General features: G+C 42.5%; 1 protein-coding gene across 1 annotated transcript in view; it reads left to right on the forward strand.

The window, feature by feature from the left end:
* KCNU1 (potassium calcium-activated channel subfamily U member 1) overlaps positions 1–22,191 on the forward strand; it is a 152,863-nt gene that overhangs the window by 87,245 nt on the left and 43,427 nt on the right. The window contains 1 exon segment of the mRNA XM_059049166.2: positions 2,895–3,009. Coding sequence (XP_058905149.1) covers positions 2,895–3,009 — 115 coding nt within the window.

The following is a 22,191-nucleotide window of genomic DNA, read 5'->3' on the forward strand; positions in this document are numbered from 1 at the left end:
TTTCTTCGGCTCCTGAGAGCAGTGTTTCTTATCCAGAACACATGGTATCACTTCTTAGGTGTGTCACAATGACTGGTAGATACGAAATTTTGCAACAGTTTAGCTATTTAGTAAATTGGAGCAGATTCAGAAACAGCCAAATAAGGCAGGAATTATTTTCACTCATTTGGACTATGATAAGATTTCCTGAGGGAGATAGAGAGGAGTACAATTATTGCTCTCCATATGGAAATCATATATGAGACGTCTCTTAATATGCAATCCTATCACGTGTGCCAGGAAAGGAAAATGGTTGCCTGTAGCTGTCAAGGAAATCACTTCTTGAAGAACAGAGAAAGATAATCAAGATGCTGGCTGTGCATAGGACTTTAATTTTTTTTTTTTTCAGTCACCCAAAGGTCTTAGATGCCATGTCTTTTTTAATGTCTAATGCTTTATTCGGAAACCGTCTTTAGAATATCCATAGAGAAGAAGTCATAGTAAGCTATGGCAAGCCATTAACAGGCTGGTTAGGGAGTTAGGCAAAAATCCATTTCATCTTTCCCTTGCCTAAAATATGAAAACATAATTACTTGGACACTGTCAGCTGTAGCTAAATAGATTAAAATATAAATAAATCAAATGATCAAGTGCTCTTAGAGTGAAATCAGAGAAACTTCAATTGCTTATCTACTGCCTTGAGAGAAGGGGACTTTACTTCCTAGTTTTATTTTATTCTTTGGTTTTTCTCTCAAATGTTTGAAGCAGCAAAGACACTGGGAGAAAGGGCAGTAATTGTTGCATGTTCTTAACGACCCTCTCTGCAACCTGGTAAGAGAGGACACTGTCAGACCTTTTCTGTGAAATTCATTAGGATTATAGAACTTAGAGTTGAAGGAACCAGAGATCATGTGGACCAGTTCTTTCCCCTTCGGGCAGCCGGCACACACAGCCGGAGCCCCCACCCATCCTCACGAGACTGCGCCTTCCAGCCCCCGTATCCATGGACGTACTTCCATAATCGTGAACGCTTCCAACGTTATGCAAATCATTCATGTGGTTTCAGGGGAGATTTTATTAAGAAGGACACAAGGGAAGATTCAAAGCTTTATTGAGCAAAAATTTCTCACGGTTCATACCTACCACTCACCTCACCCACCTGTCCCCTCCCAGCGTTTTTTAATACCTGGCAAATGTTGTTGGCTGGAGAGTGAGGCTCTGAGAAAACAGAGACTTCCCGAAAGTTCCATTGTTCCCAAGCCAGTTTAGGCATGTTGCGTTTTACATTCCACAGCCCAGTTTCTATCACGAGTACCAAGCCGACCTAGCCTTTAAAGACTGACAGTCGGTAACACGCTAGTCCTCGCTTAGATTTTTCTTCAGAAGTTCCCTTCCCAAGCCATTCCCCTCAGGGCAAAAGGTAACCACAAAATAAGGAAACATCAATCAACCTGAAAACCCCATCAAAATTCCATATGTAAGTGAAGGCTTCTGAGGATTACAGATAGGGAGCACTCTTATTCCATACTTGGCTCTTAGTACACCTGTATGATGCAATTACCGCTGATTTAAACCGACAAATCACATATGCAAAGGACGTCCGTCTTCTTCCAAAAGTATGTTTTGACTCGATCGATATCTTCTGCAGATTAAAATGGCTTAGAAAGAGTTACATCAGAAGAAGAGGGGTACCAAGATGTTTCTGTGGCTCCTTATGTCTGCCATTGTCCAAAACCTGGTTCAGTGTGGCTTTAAAGGCTTGTTCCAGAGCAACTCCCCATTCGGAGTGGTCTAAGTACAGAGAGATCCTCACATCGACACAGGAGGAAAGGTCATGTCTCTTTTCTCCACTTAGGTGGGCAAGGAAGAGGAGTAGCAGTGACGGCTCCTCTTTGACTCTGCCCGTCTCCTAGATAACTTCTTCCCAGGCAGCCTTCCCATCTTTGATCACCCGGCAGTCAGGTTCAGGCAAGCAGATCAGGCAGGGTTTTTGAATAGCGAAAGAAAAGCATTTAACTTCCAAAGCGTCCTTCACAATGTTACTTTTCATCACAGTACCAAGCGCCAATTCTTATTGAGCAAGGATGGCTTCCTAGCCAAGTGCGTTTAAAGGATTCCTAGGTTAAATCTCTGTTCTGGAATAAAAATGGCGTGATGGAGTATCAACATATGGGTGCAGGAGGCTCAGGTGTCCGTTTTTTTTTTTTTTTTTTTCCAATCTCAAAGCAGCTTCGTGTTGCTCATTTAGTGTTGCTCACGCGTTCTTGCATTTGCCCTCAACCATCACCCTTTGAGGTCCTAGTCTTCTCCCTGTTTTGCAGATGAGAAGATCATCTGCTTTTGTGTTATTTCCAGATGTGGAAATTCACAAATGTATTGAGACATATCCCAGGTCAGATCAAGATTCTTCAAAAGTTAAAATAAATAATAAAGGAAGCCTTGAAGGAAAAGTGAAGTAAAAGGAAGCAGTATCCACGGAGAATGAATTGCAGGCCGACCAGTATCTGCAGAAGGGAGTAGAGGCCTTGTATAGTGATCTTTTCTTAGCGTCCTGTAGTGGCTGCAGACTCTGCTGGCAGCCGAAAGGCTCCTCAAATGCTATACTTTTGGATGACATGGGAAGAATGATGGATTAGAAAGGTGCAGAACGGGTAAGGAAGTACTCAGTAGGCACTTATTTTAAGCATACCGTATGGTATTAACATCCCCACAATCATTTTCACCCACTCTGTAACTCTGTAGAAGGAAATTAAAGAGTTTTCTACAAACCATCCTCTTAGAACTAGTCTGTAGCTGAGGATCCTCAGCCTCTCCCTAGTCAAGGGGCTAGAGCTGTCTCAGCCAATAGGAACAGTCCAGAAATCCCTCATGAAAGGGTATCATGCCAGCTCACCAAGATGCCTGTGACATTGCAGGGACAGCAGTCATGGTGATGAGAAACAACGGAAGGGAACACTCTGGTCCCAAAACACAGGACTCCTACCCAGCGACACATACGAGCATGGCTAGCAACTTGAGCTTTACCCCCAGGTAAGAGACGCAGAGAACCCTGGTCCTCTATGTTTTGTTGGTTTTTTTTTCTAAGAATCACTGGGCAATAAAAATTTGACTTAAACAGGAGTATTTGCTTTATCAGCTCCTATACTGACTAATACAATTGTTCCTCACCAACATGAATTCATCCCAACTTCTCCCAATATGACTGAACTAAGCAAATATACCTCCCACAACATTGCTGAAATAATTTATACTTTTGACAGCCAGAGGTTATGCACCCAGTTTTCTTTCAGATCACCCTCCAGGCACTCAGGAAATGTGGGTGAGGGCAAAGTTTCAACTCTTCCCCAATGTTTTTTCTGTTATTAATCCATGCCTTATTTCCAACAAACTGTCGATGAGATTGATTTTGGTTTTTAAATCTGCAAAATAGGGCCAACAAATTCTTCCTCCCCTACTCTCTTTTTCCTGCGTCTCTCTACTCCAAGATAACCCCGATTAAGCAGGATGCAGGGTTGGAGGTGAAGAGTGTGATCTGTTTATTGAACAATTTTTAAATAGAGGGTTGATTTAAAACTTCTGTCACCCCAAATTTTGTTGTGAATAACTCTGTCGTGTGTTGGCAGCATTTCAGTTTAGTGGCTATAAAATACCAGGAAAATCTTTCATGATTGAGAATTGTGATTGGCTATGGGTAAGTATTGTATCGTCTTCTCTGTCATCACACAACGTTCCATGCAAACGCTGGCCCTCCCTAAACTGTGCGATCTTGGGCAGCTTGCTTTACTTCTGGGTGTCTCAGTTTTGATGTCTTAAATGAGTATAATGGTAATGAATACTGTGTAAGTTCTTTGTAAAGACTGAATGAGATGAGGTATTCAAAGCATTTTGCTTGATTCCTGACTGAGAGTAAGCATTCATTAAGTGTTCCTTATTATTGCAATGATCAATTCTTGTATCTAGGAAGATGTACGAGATCGGACTGAATATGTAGTAGATGCAGAGCCCTCCAAGGATGTGGATTTGGAAATAAATCCTTGATCCTGTTTTTGCTATAATTCACCTCTTTCTTTTAATGCATGAAGAATCATGCTTCTGTTTAACTGAGGATTCTGGATAGATGGGTCTGGTTAACGGAGGTTTTGCTGTACCTGTCTAACAGGTGAGGCAGGCGTCAAATATCTGAGCCACCAAAGGTGCCACCGCTTCATGTATGTGCTTTCTAAGAGGAATACAAAAATCTGAGAATTATATTTTCTGCCCTTCCCTGCCTTCCTTTCCAGGATTTTATGAAATCTGAGTGAGATAATCTGTGGGAAAGGAGGGAAAGGATTAACATCTGTTTGGAGGAAAGGCTCTATGGAATTTCAGGAATTTTGCCTCACTCTTAATGACAACAGAACAGCTAGGGGTTAACATTGAGATTTGTAGATTTTTCTTTCTTTTTCAAATGGTTGGTAAAGGGCTAAGTATTGAGTAGCTCTGTGTGTTAAGTAGGCATTATGCTTGGTGTGCCCTCAGATGCAGAAATCATGTTTCCACCCCCATGCAGCCTAGTTGGGTGAACAAGACGAATTCAGATAAATTAAATCAGAGGCCAAATGAGGCAGCATCCCTTCCAGTGCTACATTGATGATTCTGACAGCAGGTCAAAGAGGAAGAGGTCAATGGGGGCTAGGTGGATTGTTCCAGAATGTTTCCTGTGGGAAGTGGGATTTGGAGAAAGGTAAGAGAATGGGAATCTCAGTTCCTGTGGAGAAAGTAACACGGGCAACGTATGGGGAAAAAATGGAGCCTTCCATGTACCGCGTAGCCTGACTAGAGGTGTGGATGCATGATGGAGTGAGAAATAACGTCTCAGATTTCTCAAGAATACGTTCTTGGTTGTTGGTATTGTGCGTGTGTGTGAATATATGCATGTATGTTATGTTGATGTTGATGCGAAGTTGTTGCAAAAACATGATTCCAGTCTGAAAAGTGTTTTGAGACTATAAGGATAACATATGTGATAACACATAAAATGCTCCAACCATGTTTATGCTTTCATTTATTCTCTCCCTTGTCTTCTCTGTGATAAGAGAGGATTAGCAAGTCATGGATAATCAAAACCCACAGAAGATCCTTAAATGCAATTTCAGCCATTGAGTTTCACTGACTTTTCCCACCATTCTTTAACACAGCTATACAAACAAAATCATTTTAACTTACTGATGTTTTCCCATTGTCTTTAATCCCTTTATTATCTATGATAAATAAGGAAGTGGCCTAAAGCAGGCATCTAAAAGGAGAATTGGTCCAGATGGCCTGGTCCATCTGCAACCTGGACCCGTCAGCCCTCTTTATGGCTGGGGGATCCCTGAATATGCTTTAAAGCCCCTAAAGAAGGTCAAAGACAGTGATAGTTTCCCATCTAGATCATCTCTAAAGATGATGCTTATTCACTTGCACCTCTTAATTCAAAAGCAAGACAGATTCTCATGAACTACAGAGCTTAAGACTAATCAAAGCCAGACTGCTGATGAGATGGTCGTATGCACGTTGACAGATGAGTGCTATTTATGAGTGAATTTCTGTGATATTTCATCAAGGAAGTGGTCAGCTCAGTTGTTTGAAATCCAGTGTTAATGGGATATATGACAGGTAACGCTCCCACTTGGGACTACAGAATGGGAGGGGGGGTTGTTTTCTGGTTTGGGGTTTTTGTTTGTTTGTTTTTCTTTTTGTAGGGCAAAGCTATTCCGGCTAGCAAATTAGCAAACACATGTCCTGAGTAACAATCGGGAGTGGTAAAATAGACTTGATGGCTTCATGGAGACAAGTAGGCGTTATTGAGGAAAAAGTGTAATATGCGTGGTAGGCGCTATTTGTGATCCATTTTTGATGTGTTAATAGTATTACATGCACACTCCAAAACCAGCCTACGGGGCTTCCCTGGTGGCGCAGCGGTTGAGAGTCCGCCTGCCGGTGCAGGGAACGCGGGTTCGTGCCCCGGTCCGGGAGGATCCCACGTGCCGCGGAGCGGCTGGGCCCGTGAGCCATGGCCGCTGCGCCTGCGCATCCGGAGCCTGTGCTCCGCAACGGGAGAGGCCACAACAGTGAGAGGCCCGCATATCACAAAAAAAAAAGACAAAGAAAAAACCAGCCTACGATTATTTATAGTTTTGCTGACAGTGGGCTTGGTGCTTTTAAAGATGTAATCTTCAGGCCACTAGTGGGTTTTCTTGTAAGTTCAGGAACTACTGTCTTCTATTCTTAGTACTCGAAGCAGTACAGACAGCCCTAACTTACGTGGACGTTATAGTCCAATATTTCATTGCATCTCTGGTATCTTTCTTTTCCCACAGAATAAGCAACAACAAGCAACGTCATATAAAAATAGCAGTTTGGGTCTCAGACGAGCACACTAAACTCTGTTTAATAGATGGTGATTAAATATGTGTTCATTGAGCAAATAGACAAATACTAGTTCTGTTCACCAGCGATCTGCGTCCTTAAATCGAGAGGTCATGTAATACCAGAGGGGGAAGATGAATCTTTCCTCTGACTCTTTTCAGGGGGACAAGCTTAGACCTACACCTATGCAAAACGTGATAATAAATAAAAATGCCTCTCAAACCCTCTTGGAGCCCCTTTGCCCTCACTTCCAGTTTCTTTACTGTGGCCACCCCGCTTTGGGTGAGCTCAGGAAACCTCTGACCATTTGACTGTTGTACAGTCGTTGACTGTTCTCTGTCTCTATCAAAATCCACTTCAGGAAGACCAGTTTTGACTAGATATTAGAAAGAAAAGGTTTAGATACAGCTAACTCGTGTCGTGACTGGCCAGTAACACAACAACCACACTAAGTCATTCAGTATTTTGAAAAGTGGGTGCTTATAAACTCAAGTGGACATGGGTAGATCGCTAATCAGTGAAACAAGGAGAGGAAGAAATTTCCAGGTAGTGTCTGACAGATCTGGGTCAGGAGAGGAGACCAATTCTAATAGAAAGGTCTGTCTTCTTTGGGAATGTCAGCCCTTCCGTAGAAACCCTCCTTCTGGATCTGCCTAATTCAACCCTTACAGACTCTGTTGAAGCCTAAATAAGTTTCCACACGGTTTCCCTTCCCACTTTGTCTCTGTGAAACCTGTGACTAAGATTGTATTTATAGTGTCAGCTTTGTCTTCATACGCCCCCATGTCCTTTTGGAGATACCAGACACCACGCGTAATATTTTGTTCTCTCTTTCCTGATGTACAGCCCAGACTCAGCTCTTTAAAAGGCAAGTGGCCCATCAGTACCAGCCATGAGCATCGCCCCACAGCAGGCATGAGCCCTAGATCACCACCTTCCTTTGCCTTTCGGTTTCGGTTTCCTCATCTTCAAAACAGAGATAATATTAGAACCGAAATAATTGAAATGTTATTTGTGAGGATTCGATGAGATAAAACAGATTAAATTCTTATCTAGTAAAAATTGAGCAAGTGAAAAAGGGGTTCCCTGGTTGTGGTTCTGTGGCCCTGCCCACCACCTCTGCCATCATTTCCCTGGCTCATAGATTTCCATGCTTTTGCAGCCGATTTCTTTCTCATTCATGGGGAGAGGGCTTGAAGTTTAAGACCTTCCAAAATTTCAGGCACTGTCTACAGCCCACCATCCATGGAGCGTCAGCTCAATGGAGCAGATCAACGGGGTTTTCAGCGAAGATACCTAACGCGGTACTTTCCACTGGCGCACTCACTTTGTTGCGCCCAAGGCTGTCTGTTGCTTGCCATTTCCCCTCTAGAACACTCTTTCCGTGGCAGTTCCAGCTCCTTCCTTGGCTCTTTCCCAGCGTCTTCCAGCTGATTCCTCGATGGTCTTCAGTTTCTGAGCAAATTACAGTCCATCAGAAGGACTGCCAGGGCATCCTCTGCCAGGCATGGCTCCTGGGACATCTGTTCCTACAAGTTCTCACTTTCGAGTACCGTGCCCCTTACACACACACACACACAGACTGATGTTAGGAAATGAAGCTGAGCCCTTCTTCTCTTTGTATTCTCAGCTCTTCACATTTATTGAATTCTGTGCCCCAGATGATCCAGGCAAGAGAAACGCCATCTTTTAACCTCAGTGATGCCTGAACTCCTACTGAGGACCAGCTTCCAGGGTCTTTCCAGGGGAGAAGCTTGGATACAAATCACCATATGTGGTTCTCCTCTCTTCACATCCTATCTGAGCTTTCTGCAGAAACTAATCAAATGAGATTATCTGAGCAGGTACTTTTTTTCCCCCCCTTTCTTCCATATTAAGCTTCTAAAATAACTTTTCCTCTAGACAAGCATAGGCTTTTCTGTTTGAGTACAGTATGTCCCACAACCAGTAAATCAGAAGCAGTCTTTGATTTTTTTCCTTCATACATGCTTATTGAGTATTCTCTTACTGTAGGATTTCAAATCATGTTCTAGAAGTCCATGTTTACGTAATACCGTATGGCCAGTATTTCATCTCTCCAAATTACCTTTCTCCAGGAGTCCAGGTAGCACTTATGTTCCCAGTCCTATGGTTTCCTACCTTACATTTCAGAACCTCTGAAGATGCCTTCCTCATTTCAATTGGTGTTATTTGGATACATAGGAATCACTAGGAGGGGTGTATTTCGGCCATGAAATTTAGTAAGCATCTTCATCAAGTCTCAAGTAACAGTTCAAAGAAAACAATAAGGCAAATGTATCTATGTTCAATTATAGGTATAGATATGGGGGTAGGTATAAAGATAGACACAGACACATCTAGAAGTGCTATTTTTAAGTACCACGAGCCTGAGTTCCAAAGACAGATGAAAGAGTTAGGGTACCAGGGAATAGAAGAATAAAAGAATAAGAATAAGGAAAGAGTTGGTAGATGCTTTCTTTCAGATCCTCTAAATACCACCCTTCTAGTTCTTGTCCTGTACCTATAGGCAGAAATCAGATTTCTTGAGAAGCGGTGTGCCATGACTCTAGCAGAGTACCATATAGACAGGCATACCTTGTTTAATTGCACTTTGCAGATACTGCATTTTCTACAAGTTGAAGGGCTGTGGCCACCCCACATCAAAGCAGGTCTGTTGGTGCCATCCTTCCAACAGCATTTGCTCACCTTGTGTATCTGTGTCATTTTGATAATTCTTGTAATGTTTCAAGCTTTCCACGATTATTTTGTTACGGTGATCTGTGATCAGTGGTCTTTGACGTTGCTATTGTAATTGTTTTGGGGCACCATGAACGTCACCCATTTAAGACTATGAACTTAATTCATAAATGTTGTGTGTGTTTTCCGACTGCTCCACCAACCAGCTGTTCCCCCATCTCTCTCCCTCTCCCCGGGCCTCCCTCTTCCCTGAGATACAACAATATTGAATTTAGACCAATTAATAACCCTGCAGTGGCCTCTAAGTGTTCGAGTGACAGGATGAGTCGAGGTCTCTCACTTTAAATCAAAACCCGGAAACGATTAAGCTTAGTGAGGAGGGCATGTTGAAAGCAGAGACAGGTCAAAAGCTAGGCCTCATGTGCCAAACAGTCAAGTTGTGGATGCGAAGGTAAAGTTCTTGAAAACACTTACAAGCGGTGCCCCGGTGAGCACACGAATGATAAGAAAGTGAAACAGTCTTATTGCCGATATGGAGAAAGTTGCAGTGGTCTGGATAGAAAATCACACCAGCCACAACATTCCTTTGAAGCCCAATCCAGAACCCTCTCGCATTCTGTGACGGCTGGGACAGGCGAGGAAGCTGCAGAAGAAGTGTGAAGCCAGCAGAGGTCAGTTCATGAGGTTCAAGAAAATCAGCCATCTCCGCAACATCAAAGTGCAAGGTGAAGCAGCAAGTGCTGAGGTAAAATTGCAGGAAGCTTCCAGAAAATCTAGCGAAGTGAATTCGTGCAGGTGACTGCGCTAAAGAACAGATTTTCAGGGTGGATGAAACAGCCTTGTAATGGAAGAAGATGCCCTAGGATTTTGATAGCCAGAGAGGAGAAGTCAATGCCTGGCTTCACAACGTCAAAGGACAGGCTGACTCTTATTAGGGGCTAATGCAGCTGCTGACTCTTGAAGCCAGTGCTCATTTACCATTCTGAAAATTCTAAGACCTTTAAAAGGTGTGCTAAATCTACCCTGCCTGTGCTCTATAAATGAAAACAACAAAGGCTGGATGACAGCACATCTCTTTACAACATGGTTTACTGACTATTTTAAGCCCACTCTTAAGACCTACTTCTTAGTAAATTATTCTTTCAAAATATTTCTAATTGATAATGCACCTGGTCACCCAAGAGCTCTGATGAAGATGGACAAGATTGATGTTGTCTTCACGCCTGCTGACACAACATCCATTCTGCAGCCCGTGGATCAAGGAGTAATTCTGACTTTCAAGTCTTATTATTTAGGAAATACATTTTGTGATGCTACAGCTGCCATACATGGTGATCCCTGTGATGGATCCAGGCAAAATAAATTGAAAGCCTCCTGGAAAGAGTTCACTATTCTTTTTTTTTGTTTTTTTTGTTTTTTTTGCGGTACGCGGGCCTCTCACTGCTGTGGCCTCTCCCGTTGCAGAGCACAGGCTCCGGACGCGCAGGCCCAGCGGCCATGGCTCACGGGCTTAGTTGCTCCGCGGCATGTGGGATTTTCCCGGACCAGGGCACGAACCCGTGTCCCCTGCATCGGCAGGCGGACTCTCAACCACTGCGCCACCAGGGAAGCCCTGTTCACTATTCTTAATGCCATTAAGAACATTCATGATTCATGGGAAGAGGTTAAAATGTCAATATGAAGAGGAGTCTGGAAGAAGTTGATTCCAGCCCTCGTGGATGACTTTGAGGGATTCAAGACTGCAGTGGAGGAAGGAACTGCAGATGTGATGGAAATAGCAAGAGAACTAGAATTAGAAGTGGATCCTGAAGATGGTACTGAATGGCTGCAATCTCACGATAAACTGCTATGGATGAATTGCTTCTCGTGGATGAGCAAAGAAGGTGGTTTCTTGAGATGGACTCTACTCCTGGTGAAGATGCTGTGAAACTGGCTGAAATGACCACAAAGGATCTAGAACGTTAAATGAACTTAGTTGGTAAAGTAGCAGCGGGGTTTGAGAGGACTGACTTCAATTTTGAAAGAAGTTCTGCCGTGGGTAGAACACTAACAAGCAGCTTTGTGTGCTACAGGGGAGCCGATGTGGCAGACGTCACTGCTGTGTCATTTTAGGAAACTGCCACGGCCACCCAGCCTTCAGCAACCATCGCCCCGATCAGTCAGCCGCCACCACCGTCGACCCGGGACCCTGTAGCAGCAAAAGGAACACAACTCACTGAAATTTCAGGTGATGGTTGGAATTTTTTAATCAACGAAATATTTTTAATTAAGGGATGTACATTTTTTTAGACAGGATGCCATTGCACACTTAATAGACTGCAGTGTAGTGTAAACGTCACTTTTACATGCGCTGGGAAACCAAAAAATTAGTGTGGCTTGCTTTACTGCGATATTCATTTTATTGTGGTCGCTTGGAAATGAACTGGCAATATCCCTGAGGTCTGCCTGTATAGGAATAATTCATCAGATATGTATTGAATAAATGAGTTCTTTATATTAAAAAACAATATTTTATTCTCATTACTTAAAAATAGAAGCCAAAATAGCTTTAGGCTTCATAAAAGTGTCAGAGTAATACCGTGGACAATTCAACATATTCCTTTCATTACTCTTGTCTTCCTCGCCCTGTCTGTTTGACTAGATTAGAAGGCTGTAATGAAAGAGGGACAAAAGCCCTTTCTAAACCTCTTTGTGAATATGTGGACAAGTCTTAAGGAAAATGAAGTCACACTCTCCACGGGTACAGAAATTTCCATTGATTTAGCTAGATGGTTAAGAGGAGGAAGCAGCCTGAGTAATACAGGAATAAAAATTCCTGTAGGACAACTGATTATTTACTGAGTGTATGTATTTATTTGAATTAAGTAGTTAGTTTTTGCATGTTTTCATTCTCCTCACTTACAGTCTCCCAAAAGGCAGGGGTGAGACCTTGTCTGTTTAGGGTCGTATATAAAAGACCAACTAACTCAACAAGACGAAGGTGAAGATTATGGGAGGCTTAGTCACTGTTTCTAAGTAAAACTCTTTTCAGGGACTAAGGACATGCCTAGGGAAAAAGTAAATGTGAAAAAAAAAAAAAGAAAAAGAAAAAGTAAATGTGACTTAGGCAGTTGCCACCGACTTTTCGTTCTGCATCCTGTGCTCTCTGTTTCACGCCCACCATCACCTCTACTCAGGACTTACAATTTCCAGCTACTTCCCATCCCCGTCAGCATCTGCTATTTGAACCATCATTTGCAAAAACTGAAGTTTACAATATTCATCCTTCCAGGGGTAGTTCTGCTTTCATGAAGATCAAGGACTTCAGCTAAGGGACAGAGTCCTAAGTGGGAGATTTCCGAAGGGGAGGTGTTATTCTAGGCAACCTTTGGTAAGGGCTTCCTGGGTGCATCTAAAACCACACCTCAACGTTTATTGTGTGCAGTGCTACCTTAGTTTTGAGGTTGAGGCAAGAGTGATAAAGAAGGAGGCTACCCACTGCCAAGGCTACGGTGGGGACTCCAGAGCTGGACAGGCCAGGGTCATAGCTCAGCTGGGTGACTTCCATGCCGTGTGATGGTCACCCAGTCACTCACTGCTCTGGGGCTTAGCTCTTCCATCTGTACAACAGCTGGTACCAATCTCATAGGGCTGATGAGAAGACTGAACGTTAGACTCTTGGCAAAGTTCCTAGCAGAGAGTAAGCGCTCAATAAATTAACATTTATTATCATTATCATTATCATGACCCAGAAGACAAGATTAGCCCACACAGCAATTGAACCCATGGTCTAGAGACTCACCTCAAAGCAGCTCTCTGCTAAAATTGTACTAGCATTCTACATTTGTGTTAACACCAATAGCATTAGTAGGAAAGACGGAGGCCTTAGAGATAAATGTGATCTTCATTTAAATCTGAGGGGTGGTAAAGCTGCAGCAGAACTCACCGTGAGTAACGTGAGAGGTAGACCCAGTTGCTGTCTCCCCATGAAGCAATATGGTCCTTGCGTGGTAGGAGGGTTCTTTGTTTTTAGCCCGTTCACTGAGGACGTGAGAATATAAGAATTTCCAGCCTGAGTTAGACCCATGCTGGGGTTCTGAAGACTACATGGGCTTTGACAGTGAAATTCAAGGACAGGACCAAGAGTGGCCTCAACTTAGCATCAAATACCAGGGATGTTGACCCAAGATGTTATTGGCTTTCATGCAGTTATTTATAACTTTTTATATAAACTTGCCAAGAACAAGTTAACTTTTGAGTCTGTAACAGCCCCCAAATAACTGGAAAAATCTTTCTTGCCAAAAGAGGATTCAGAGAAGACATCTTTAACAAACTCCTTCCCTCCCCACCCCAGAAACCCTTTCTCTTTCCCTCCTCCTTTCTGTCCTGTTTTACAGCTGGTTGATGAAGGCGAACACAGGGCAGGCAAAACTTCAGGGTCACCGGGTAGCTTTACACCTTAGCAGCTGTCTTCAGCACATGCACAGCTATCAGGACAATAAAATATTGTTCATGGCTTCTACCCCACAACCAATTAGGTCAGCTGTAAATATTGGAATTGCTTGGTAAACATGCTGGAAGATTGTGCTGACTTGTTAATATAAGTGAAAATGTAATTAGATTTATAACACTTCTTTTTTTTTTTTCCAAACCATAATTTACAACAACAGCAGAAGAAAAAAAACTCTCTTGCAACCTGCTGAAATATCATAATTAAAATGCACAGGAAAAGTCAATTACGCCAGAGGGAGGTATTTAAGAGAAGTGAGTTTCCATACCACGGGGATTACACCACGGGGATTACATATTTCTTATTTATTTTTTTCCCCTGTAATCTCTGTGGCTGCTAAATGAAAAGGAACAGATATTTTCCTTATTTTGCCCTGAAATATTGCTGCAGATAGTGCTAAAATGTGAACTAAATAACCTGGCTCCCTGGAAACCTACTCAGTTCCCCTCAGAGCCCCAGGAAAAGCCAAGTCATCACCATTCTTTTTTATTTATGAGTCCGTCTCTCTTTAAGCAATAGTCATGTTCCTTAAAACATGTAGACGTCACATATTTTTTCTTACTGTTATTCTGTTAATTGCTCTAAAGAATATTTTATGTAACTCGATGGAGAATCCTTATGTAGACATGAAATAACAACCCCCCCGTTTTTTTTTCATTTTAAAACCTGGAGTTTCTTCTACTCCCAGTGTTGTGTTGGGAACACGGCTCTGTCTTCAGACAAGATGGCATGAGTGTCACCACTGGCCTTCACTGGGGGGCTTTCTCTGCCACTGGAGCCTCCGTAGGTCAGGCGAGGCTCTGACGCTCTTCCCAAGGCTGTGATTCTAACCCCAGTTCCAATTTTAATCCAGACCGCTTGCTGCCTCCCTGCTTTCTAATCATAAAATGTAGCTATTATTATAGCCCATCCATGCTTAAGGTGCCAGTGGGGAAAAGCTAGTTTAAAAAAAAATCGTAAAGCAATTTATAAGTGCTAGAAGAGATGCCATTTTCAGACTCAGACTTCTCCTAAAATGTTCAGTTTAGATAATGGAAGAAATTTTTAATACATATCTTTTAGAATTGCTAACGCATATATTGTAGATAAATTAGTCTTTGGGGGAAGTTTCTGGTGTTGCTGTATAAGAATCAGTCGGTAAAGTAAATCACATATATCTGTGCCTATATCTGTATATGGTTCACTTTACACATTTATACTTTATACACTCCTGTACACACGTACATTGCAGATGTACATGTTTATAAGAAGATCTAGGAGAGATTGAAGTGAGGAGAGGCAAACAACAGACTTTAATTCAAACTAGTACCTTAATCCATTGGTGAGGCTCAGTAACGCAAAGCAGTGCAAATGGTCTTCCAACATTAATAAATAAAACGCTCTCAGTTTTTATTTATGTATTGATGTGATCATTATGATTAATATCTTTATGCTTGCATTTTGTTACAAGTAAAGGGCATATTAATATTTCCAGTCCTTAAAATATTTCATAAAAAAACATTTTCATACCAATTTGCTAGATTTGCTTCTGAACTGAAATATTCCGTTAGATATTGCAATCAGCCAAGCCTGGCGCCTGTCTTTTACACTGCTTGGGCATAAATCTGAATATTTTTGGACCTTTCTAAATATCCCTGGTTTTAGCTTTAGCCCACAGTGTAGGTATTCAGCTGCCAGGACCATGGGTGACATGTTTCCTTTTTTTCCCACTTCTGTTTTACTTCTTTGAGAAACCCTTATTGTGGATCAGCATCAGAAACCAGTGTTAGGGCTTCCCTGGTGGCGCAGTGGTTGAGAGTCCGCCTGCCGATGCAGGGGACACGGGTTCGTGCCCCGGTCCGGGAGGATCCCACATGCCGCGGAGTGGCTGGGCCCGTGAGCCATGGCCGCTGAGCCTGCTCGTCCGGAGCCTGCGCTCCGCAACGGGAGAGGCCACAACAGTGAGAGGCCTGCGTACTGCAAAACAAAAAAACAAGAAACCAGTATTAGGAGGCTTAGAGATGGCTCAGAGGTAAAGATAACTGGAAAGGATTTGTAAGGCCAAGTCAAGTATCTGCTTGTCCTATAAGCTCAGTCTTCCAGGAGTAGTTCTCAGGACTCACTCTCCACCCAAAGTAATTGATTTCCATTTGCATCCCTTAAGCTCACCCAGGAAGACACTCTGAAGGAAGGGGAAAAAAGAAAGGAAGGAAGGAAAGAAGGGAGGAAGGAAGGAAGGGAGGAAGAAAATCAATGAACCTAGTGGCACAAGGCTCTGACCTCTCCATATGGATTCTGTGGGTTTTTTTTTTTTTTAACAGCTAATTTGTAGGGAAAAAATGGTAAACATACTAAAGAGTAAAACAGGCAGAAACCATCCTGGGTGAGCTTACATTCATCTGCTCTCAAAGTTAAAGGTTTCGGTCAAATGACCAGGAGAAACATGTTTTTATAATCCACATAAGCAGAGTGTCAACCAGATGGTTTTTCAAGGTCCACTTTCCCACCTAGAACCCTTTTCTTTCTTGGGGAGAAGGAGTGTAAAGGAAAATTGTTCTTAATCAATCACTCTTTCACCAGATATTCTCATCTCCACCTGCAGATCTGTGGCATGGCCTCCTTTGCCTTGCTCCTTCTTTGCTCTTCTTCATTTTACCATTTCAGCCACTGAATCTCGTCATAGTATTTTTCCAGGTGTATTTTTTTTCCCAAGCCAAGAAATAGCAGAAGATGGGAGGGAGGGAGACGCAAGAGGGAAGAGATATGGGGACATATGTATATGTATAGCTGATTCACTTTGTTAGAAAGCAGAAACTAACACACCATTGTAAAGCAATTATACTCCAATAAAGATGTTTAAAAAAGAAAAAAGAAATAGCAGAAGAGTAGAGAAGGAAGGAAACTAATTCCCGGGAGAATGGGTGTGTATATGCGTGGATATATCAACTTTGGGGGCGGAAGGCTGCTTTGAAACGTCCCCCGACCCACACCCACGATCTAACAGGCCCCGTGGCTGGCTTTGTCTTCACTCTGAGCCTCACAGTGTACGAGAGGGATGTACAGTGACAGGAGTGCTATCGTTGAAGAGGAGGCTAGAGAAGAAATAGAGATGTAGGAAAAGTAACCAGATTCTGGAACAGTATCCCTGTGCCAAATTAGGGAATAAAATTATAAAATGAAAACTTTCCCCAAATACCTGCTTTCTAGCCTGCCTCTATTAACTGCACTCAGAAACACACGGTGAGGTAGGCAAACACAAAGGCAAAACAAACAGTGAATCTAGCCGGGCTTATCATCTGCCAACACCTGGGCTAGCAGTCCTGGTAGGGGTTGAAGAATCAAGTGTGGATGCTGTGAGACGGGTTTCTCACCTGAATTCCACCAAGTCTCATTGTTTTCTCTGTTTCACCTCTAAAAGTATCTTGCATCTCCATACCCTTTCCGTCTCTAATTCTAATCCCAGGCCAAGCTACCATCTTTCCTTCTTAGGCCACTATTGAAATGGCCTTTGACCTGGTCTCCCCACATCTCCTCCTGTCCCTTCTTTTCTATTCCCGTATCATACATAGAATGACGTATGAAAAACGAAAATATGACAATTTTGCTTCTCTTCAGTGGGTTTTCAATGTCTTTAGGAATGAGCTCAAAATCTTTAATAATGCCCTTCATGGTATGGCCCCTGCCTCTCATAAAAGTCCTCTGAATTTGAACACTATTATATTCTTTCACTTCTGAAAATGCACATCATACTTCTTTTCCTGTGTTGGGCCTGTGCGTATACCTAGAATGTGCTTCCCTTCTCATGTTTGTCTAATAAATTCTTCTGATGTTCCAAGGTCTCTCGCAAACTCAACTCAAAGTACCCTGCGTGATCACGATACAGAGGGCTTCATATTTGATTGAAATTTTAAAAGTGCAGCTTCTCATTATAAAGTATGAACTCCTTACAAACAAAAGTAGTCTTTTATAAAGCTGATTTATCAATGAAATATAAACATTTTAATTAATGTCCAATTACTTGCAAGCAACAGAAACCCTTTTAAACTAAAGAAAGACAAGAACATTCCTAATACGAATCCCAGTGTCCCATTACTGGAAGAGAGCATCTGATCGGTACAGCTCAAATCAGTTCCCTGACTTGTTCAATCAGATCCAGGAAGTGGCGTCATCAGGAACAAACTTGGCCATTGGGTGGGGGAATGAGGCAGTTCTCAAAGAAGTAGATAAATGCAGATAATGGGTTGGATAGACACCTTGAAGGATTTACTCCAAATAAACATAATTCTAATAAATACATTTAAACAATATCATGTCAATTATGCTATATATATGTGTATATATATATATATATGATATACATGATGCATATACATTTGTATGCATAGATACATGATACATATGTGTATATCATTCATATATGTGTATATATGTGTGTGCGCGTGTGTCATAATCCTACAGGGTACCCAGTGGTATAGGAAACACTCCTGGTGCCCATTAAACACTAAATCTGTCCTCAAGGAGCATGTGTGTGAGAAGCCAGAAAAAAACGAGGCATCAGTTAACTGTAGAATGAATCGAATCAATCAGTGCAATGCATATTTCCATCTAATGTCTGGTGAGCACCTTGGATGTGCATTGTGCTTTCACAGATTCATTCATTAGAAAGTTGGGTTGAGGGGTGGGTCAGGCACTGTGCCAGAGGTCAGAAAATTAGTGAAATTAATAAGGAGGGCTTCCTGCAGGAAGCAGATCTGGAGCTGCGTTTGAAATGCCAAATGCTTTAACAGCTGGCATAGTGTGACCTGCATGAACGAGAAGTAATTAGCAGAAAGCACACCCGATGGAAGGAAAACACAGGTTGGCTTTCCCTCACATAAAATCTACGTGGCCACTGGTAAACCATGAAGTCGCTTTCTTAGGCATTCTTGAAGGCCCTCCTAGAGTGGGTGTCGTAAGGACTGGTTTATGGCTCAGATAGCTGTTACATTTTAATAAGCCTTGGAAACTTAGATGTTATTCACTGCGGCTGCCAATCAAGTACCTGCGTAGAAGCAAGACAAACAAAACAATAAATGCTAAGCACTCCGGAGTTCCGCAGCTCTGGCAGGATGTACTGCACTGCAGGCTTTATGAATGTGTGAGAGCGAATATACGGAAGCTTGGGAAAAGGTCATTGGTATTTTTGGAGCAATAAATCAAGTATGGAAAGATTTGCATTTTGGCTGTATAACATACAGGACTGGATTAGAGGGAGAGAATACTTTGAAGTAATATTTCTCTGCCGACTTGTTTTATTAGCTTCTTTGAAACATGTTACATTATTGCCTATAGGATTTCATTTACTCGGATTGACAGCTTGATAAATACGTCTGTTGGCGATGATTTGGATTGCTCTGGGCATTAATATTATTAAAACCTGTCACAAGGAAATGTCTGAAAGATGACTTACTGTAAGGATTACAGCATGAAATAAATCATCCAGTGGTATTTGTTATCATTTATGGCCTCTTGGAGCTGAGTCAATCCCTTTTTATGTTGCATTATTTTTCAAGTTTTTATAGCCTTATATTATATATTGCTGTCAGGAATGAACAGACGGGGTGTTGAACACGCGCTTTCTGAATAATTCCCACCCTCCAGTTATTTGTATGAAGGGCAAATGCAAAACTGCATTCTCGAGCAAAAAAAAAAAAAAAGGAGAGAGAGAGAGAGAGAGAGAGATGGAGAAGCTGCTGTTGAGGAAAAGGGATCCCTTTTGTCAGATGGTTTAGGCCAATTCCTCCAGCTGGTTGGAATCCCTTACTGGCAGTCACCCTGTTTGGGTTTCAAGCAAGAGCTGAGGTGGCTGCGTCTGGCTCCAGCGAGCCAACAAATGCTGTTTTCAAAGGCATTTTCTCGGAGTGCCTCTCGCTGAGACATCTCCACATTTGGAGGTGAAAGTATCATATTCGCTTCCTAAAAAGCTGAGAAATTTGAAAAAAAAAAAAACAAGGAAAAACTCACAAAAACCCAGGAGAACAAAAAGAGAGACACATTGAAAGCATTGAATGTGTTCTGACTGAGTGACGAATGTGCAAGCATCCTGGGGGTGTGTGCACAGAGGATTCTGTGCGATCTGAATTGTCCGGCAGGGCCCTTGGAATCGATATAAAGGGAATCCAAGGAGCCCCTGGGCTTTCCAGGCTCTCATGGAGGCAGGAACAGAGGTCCCCAAGGCCTTGTACACTCTGAGGCTGTGCGCGTCCTGGGGAGTCTGTAGCTCCCCTCCTCCAGCGATGATGGCCATGGGTCAGGCAGCTGCCTAATTGTCACCCAAGCCCCCTTCAGAGTGCTGAGGCTCCGCCACCATTGGAGAAGGCGAGAAAACGAACCCACTAAAACACCCACCCCCTTTTTAAGAGGAAGCACGTGCGATTTTCTTCACTGACCTTCCTGCTCTCCACTATATCCATTCTGAGCAGTTCTGTAAAGGACCAGCAGTGTTGTAGAGGAACGCACAGTAGACACAGAGTCTGAGCGGAGCCCAGGCTCGCCGCTTACCATCTTGCGACTTCGAGTCGCTTAATTTTGTACCATCCTGAATTGTGGGTAAGGTATTTTTCCTGTTCACCTCATGGCGTTGCTGCGAAAAGTCAGAGCAGACCACACACACACACACACACACACACACACACACACACACACACACGCTTTAAAGTTTACTTGCTCCTATATCTGTCAAAGGTGGGTATTTTAATCACCATGTTGCAACCAGACTCTTGCCTTCCCTCCTATAAAGCTCTCCATTTTCTTGAATTTATCACTGTCTTACTCATCTCCTCATCCCCAGATCCCTTAATGTCAAACCCTCCCTCCACCATCTCTTAAAATTGTTACCTTACTAGGAGGGATTTGTAGACAAATAAGCTGAGCTTCAGCAGCCGCTTCCCAAGACCAGGCCTGTTCTCTCAAGCTGAACCTCACACTCCTTTGTCCCCCTTCTCCTCTTCTTCTATGTCACCTTCCCAAGGACCTTCTGTACGAGTTTCTGTTTCTTGATTTGTCACATTTGCCTGAGGATGCCATCTGGGTACACCCAGTCACACCTGAAGCGGGCAGGGCTGAGGACCGCTTCATTCTGGGCAAAGTTCACAGCTTTGCTGTCTTTCACTTCAGGTGAAAGTTTCACTTCAGAAAGTTTTCTGCAGAGTTGAATTTCTGTATCCCTGTAAGAACTACACATTTCTCTCCCCTACCCTCTGTTTTCCCCACTGCTCCCCACAAAGGAACATCTGCATAAGCCCCATCATCGACCCAACCAAATTGGCAATGCTGAATCTCCATAATCTAACTGATACATAAATGTGTAACTCTGGAATCTTACATCCATCTATAAAGTATGCTTTTCTTTTTGTCTCTTTCTTCTTCTCTCCCTCCCCCCACCTTTTTATATCCCTCCCTTATCTTTTAAATTTTATTTACTTTTGCTTCCCCAGAGACGTACTGGATCAAGGTTCTTAACCTCTTTTGGATAGGCATCACGATATCTCTGTTTCCATATAGTGCTCTCTTATCTCAGATGAGGCCGTGATTCTCCAAGCTAAATAGTCAGTGACTTACTTTGTCTGTTCTCTGCAAACTAAGTGTGGACCTTAGTGTGGCCTTCCATGTTCTCTCACCCAGTCCCATGCTGAAAAAACCGTATGCTCTCCAGTTTCCCCACCAGTCTGTGGAGCCTAGCTCTCTTATTCACTGACAGCCACATAATTTCTCTAGGCTAAGTCCTCTGTCTGTAAAATTAGATGAGATGAGACATGATCATCTAAAGCTCCTTCAAGATTTAAGTTATTCACTTGCTCCTGTTCCAGCTGCCATAGCTTGAAACATCCTCATAGTAAATGATTTCTCCTTGTGGTACTTTGCCTTTTCTGGAGAGAAAGGATTCCCCTGATGATAATCACCAAATCTCTTTCTCTAACCAATTCCAAGATAATACTCATGCAGCATTTGCAAATCCTTCTCCCACTGGTTTTAGCTGTCATTTAAAAAGTTATCGTAAATCAGCTAAAACCATTAAGTCATTCATTAAACCATCTTATAGGTGTGAGTGTGTGTGTGTGTGTGTGTGTACGTATTATGTTGTTGGGTGCAGGGTGAGGAAGAGGTGCAGTATGACCCAGAGCGACCCGACATAATAAAGTTTCCTAGTAATGTCTAATTACTGCTACTCACCTCTTTATTATTAATTCCAGAATAATTCCAGCACATAAAATAACTTAATCATTTTCAGAATTTGCATGACTAATGGAGTGAGTTCGGATAGAATACGGATAAGCTTCATAATTAGGTTTTGCTGGGAACTTCTGCAAACCAGTCTGTTTATAATTTGGTCAGCTCTTGATTTTTAATGAGGGCACTGAGAGTGACTGAAGCCTCTGGCAGCATTCACTTCATGTTTTAATTACCCACAGTAATCCTGACAATTACATTCATGTCATAAATCACATCATAATGACCCAAGAAGGAAAGCATATTCAATTGCTGAAGGGGGAGTTCTCAGATTAGACAGGTAGATGGGATGTGCTGAGATGTGAATGATATTTGAAAACTGAGCTGCCTGATTCCATGACACAGAGGAACCAGACCCTGAAACTTGCATCAGAGAGAATGAGGAAAGA

The sequence above is a fragment of the Kogia breviceps genome, chromosome 20 (assembly GCF_026419965.1).
Source record: "Kogia breviceps isolate mKogBre1 chromosome 20, mKogBre1 haplotype 1, whole genome shotgun sequence".
Taxonomy (NCBI): Eukaryota; Metazoa; Chordata; class Mammalia; order Artiodactyla; family Physeteridae; genus Kogia; species Kogia breviceps.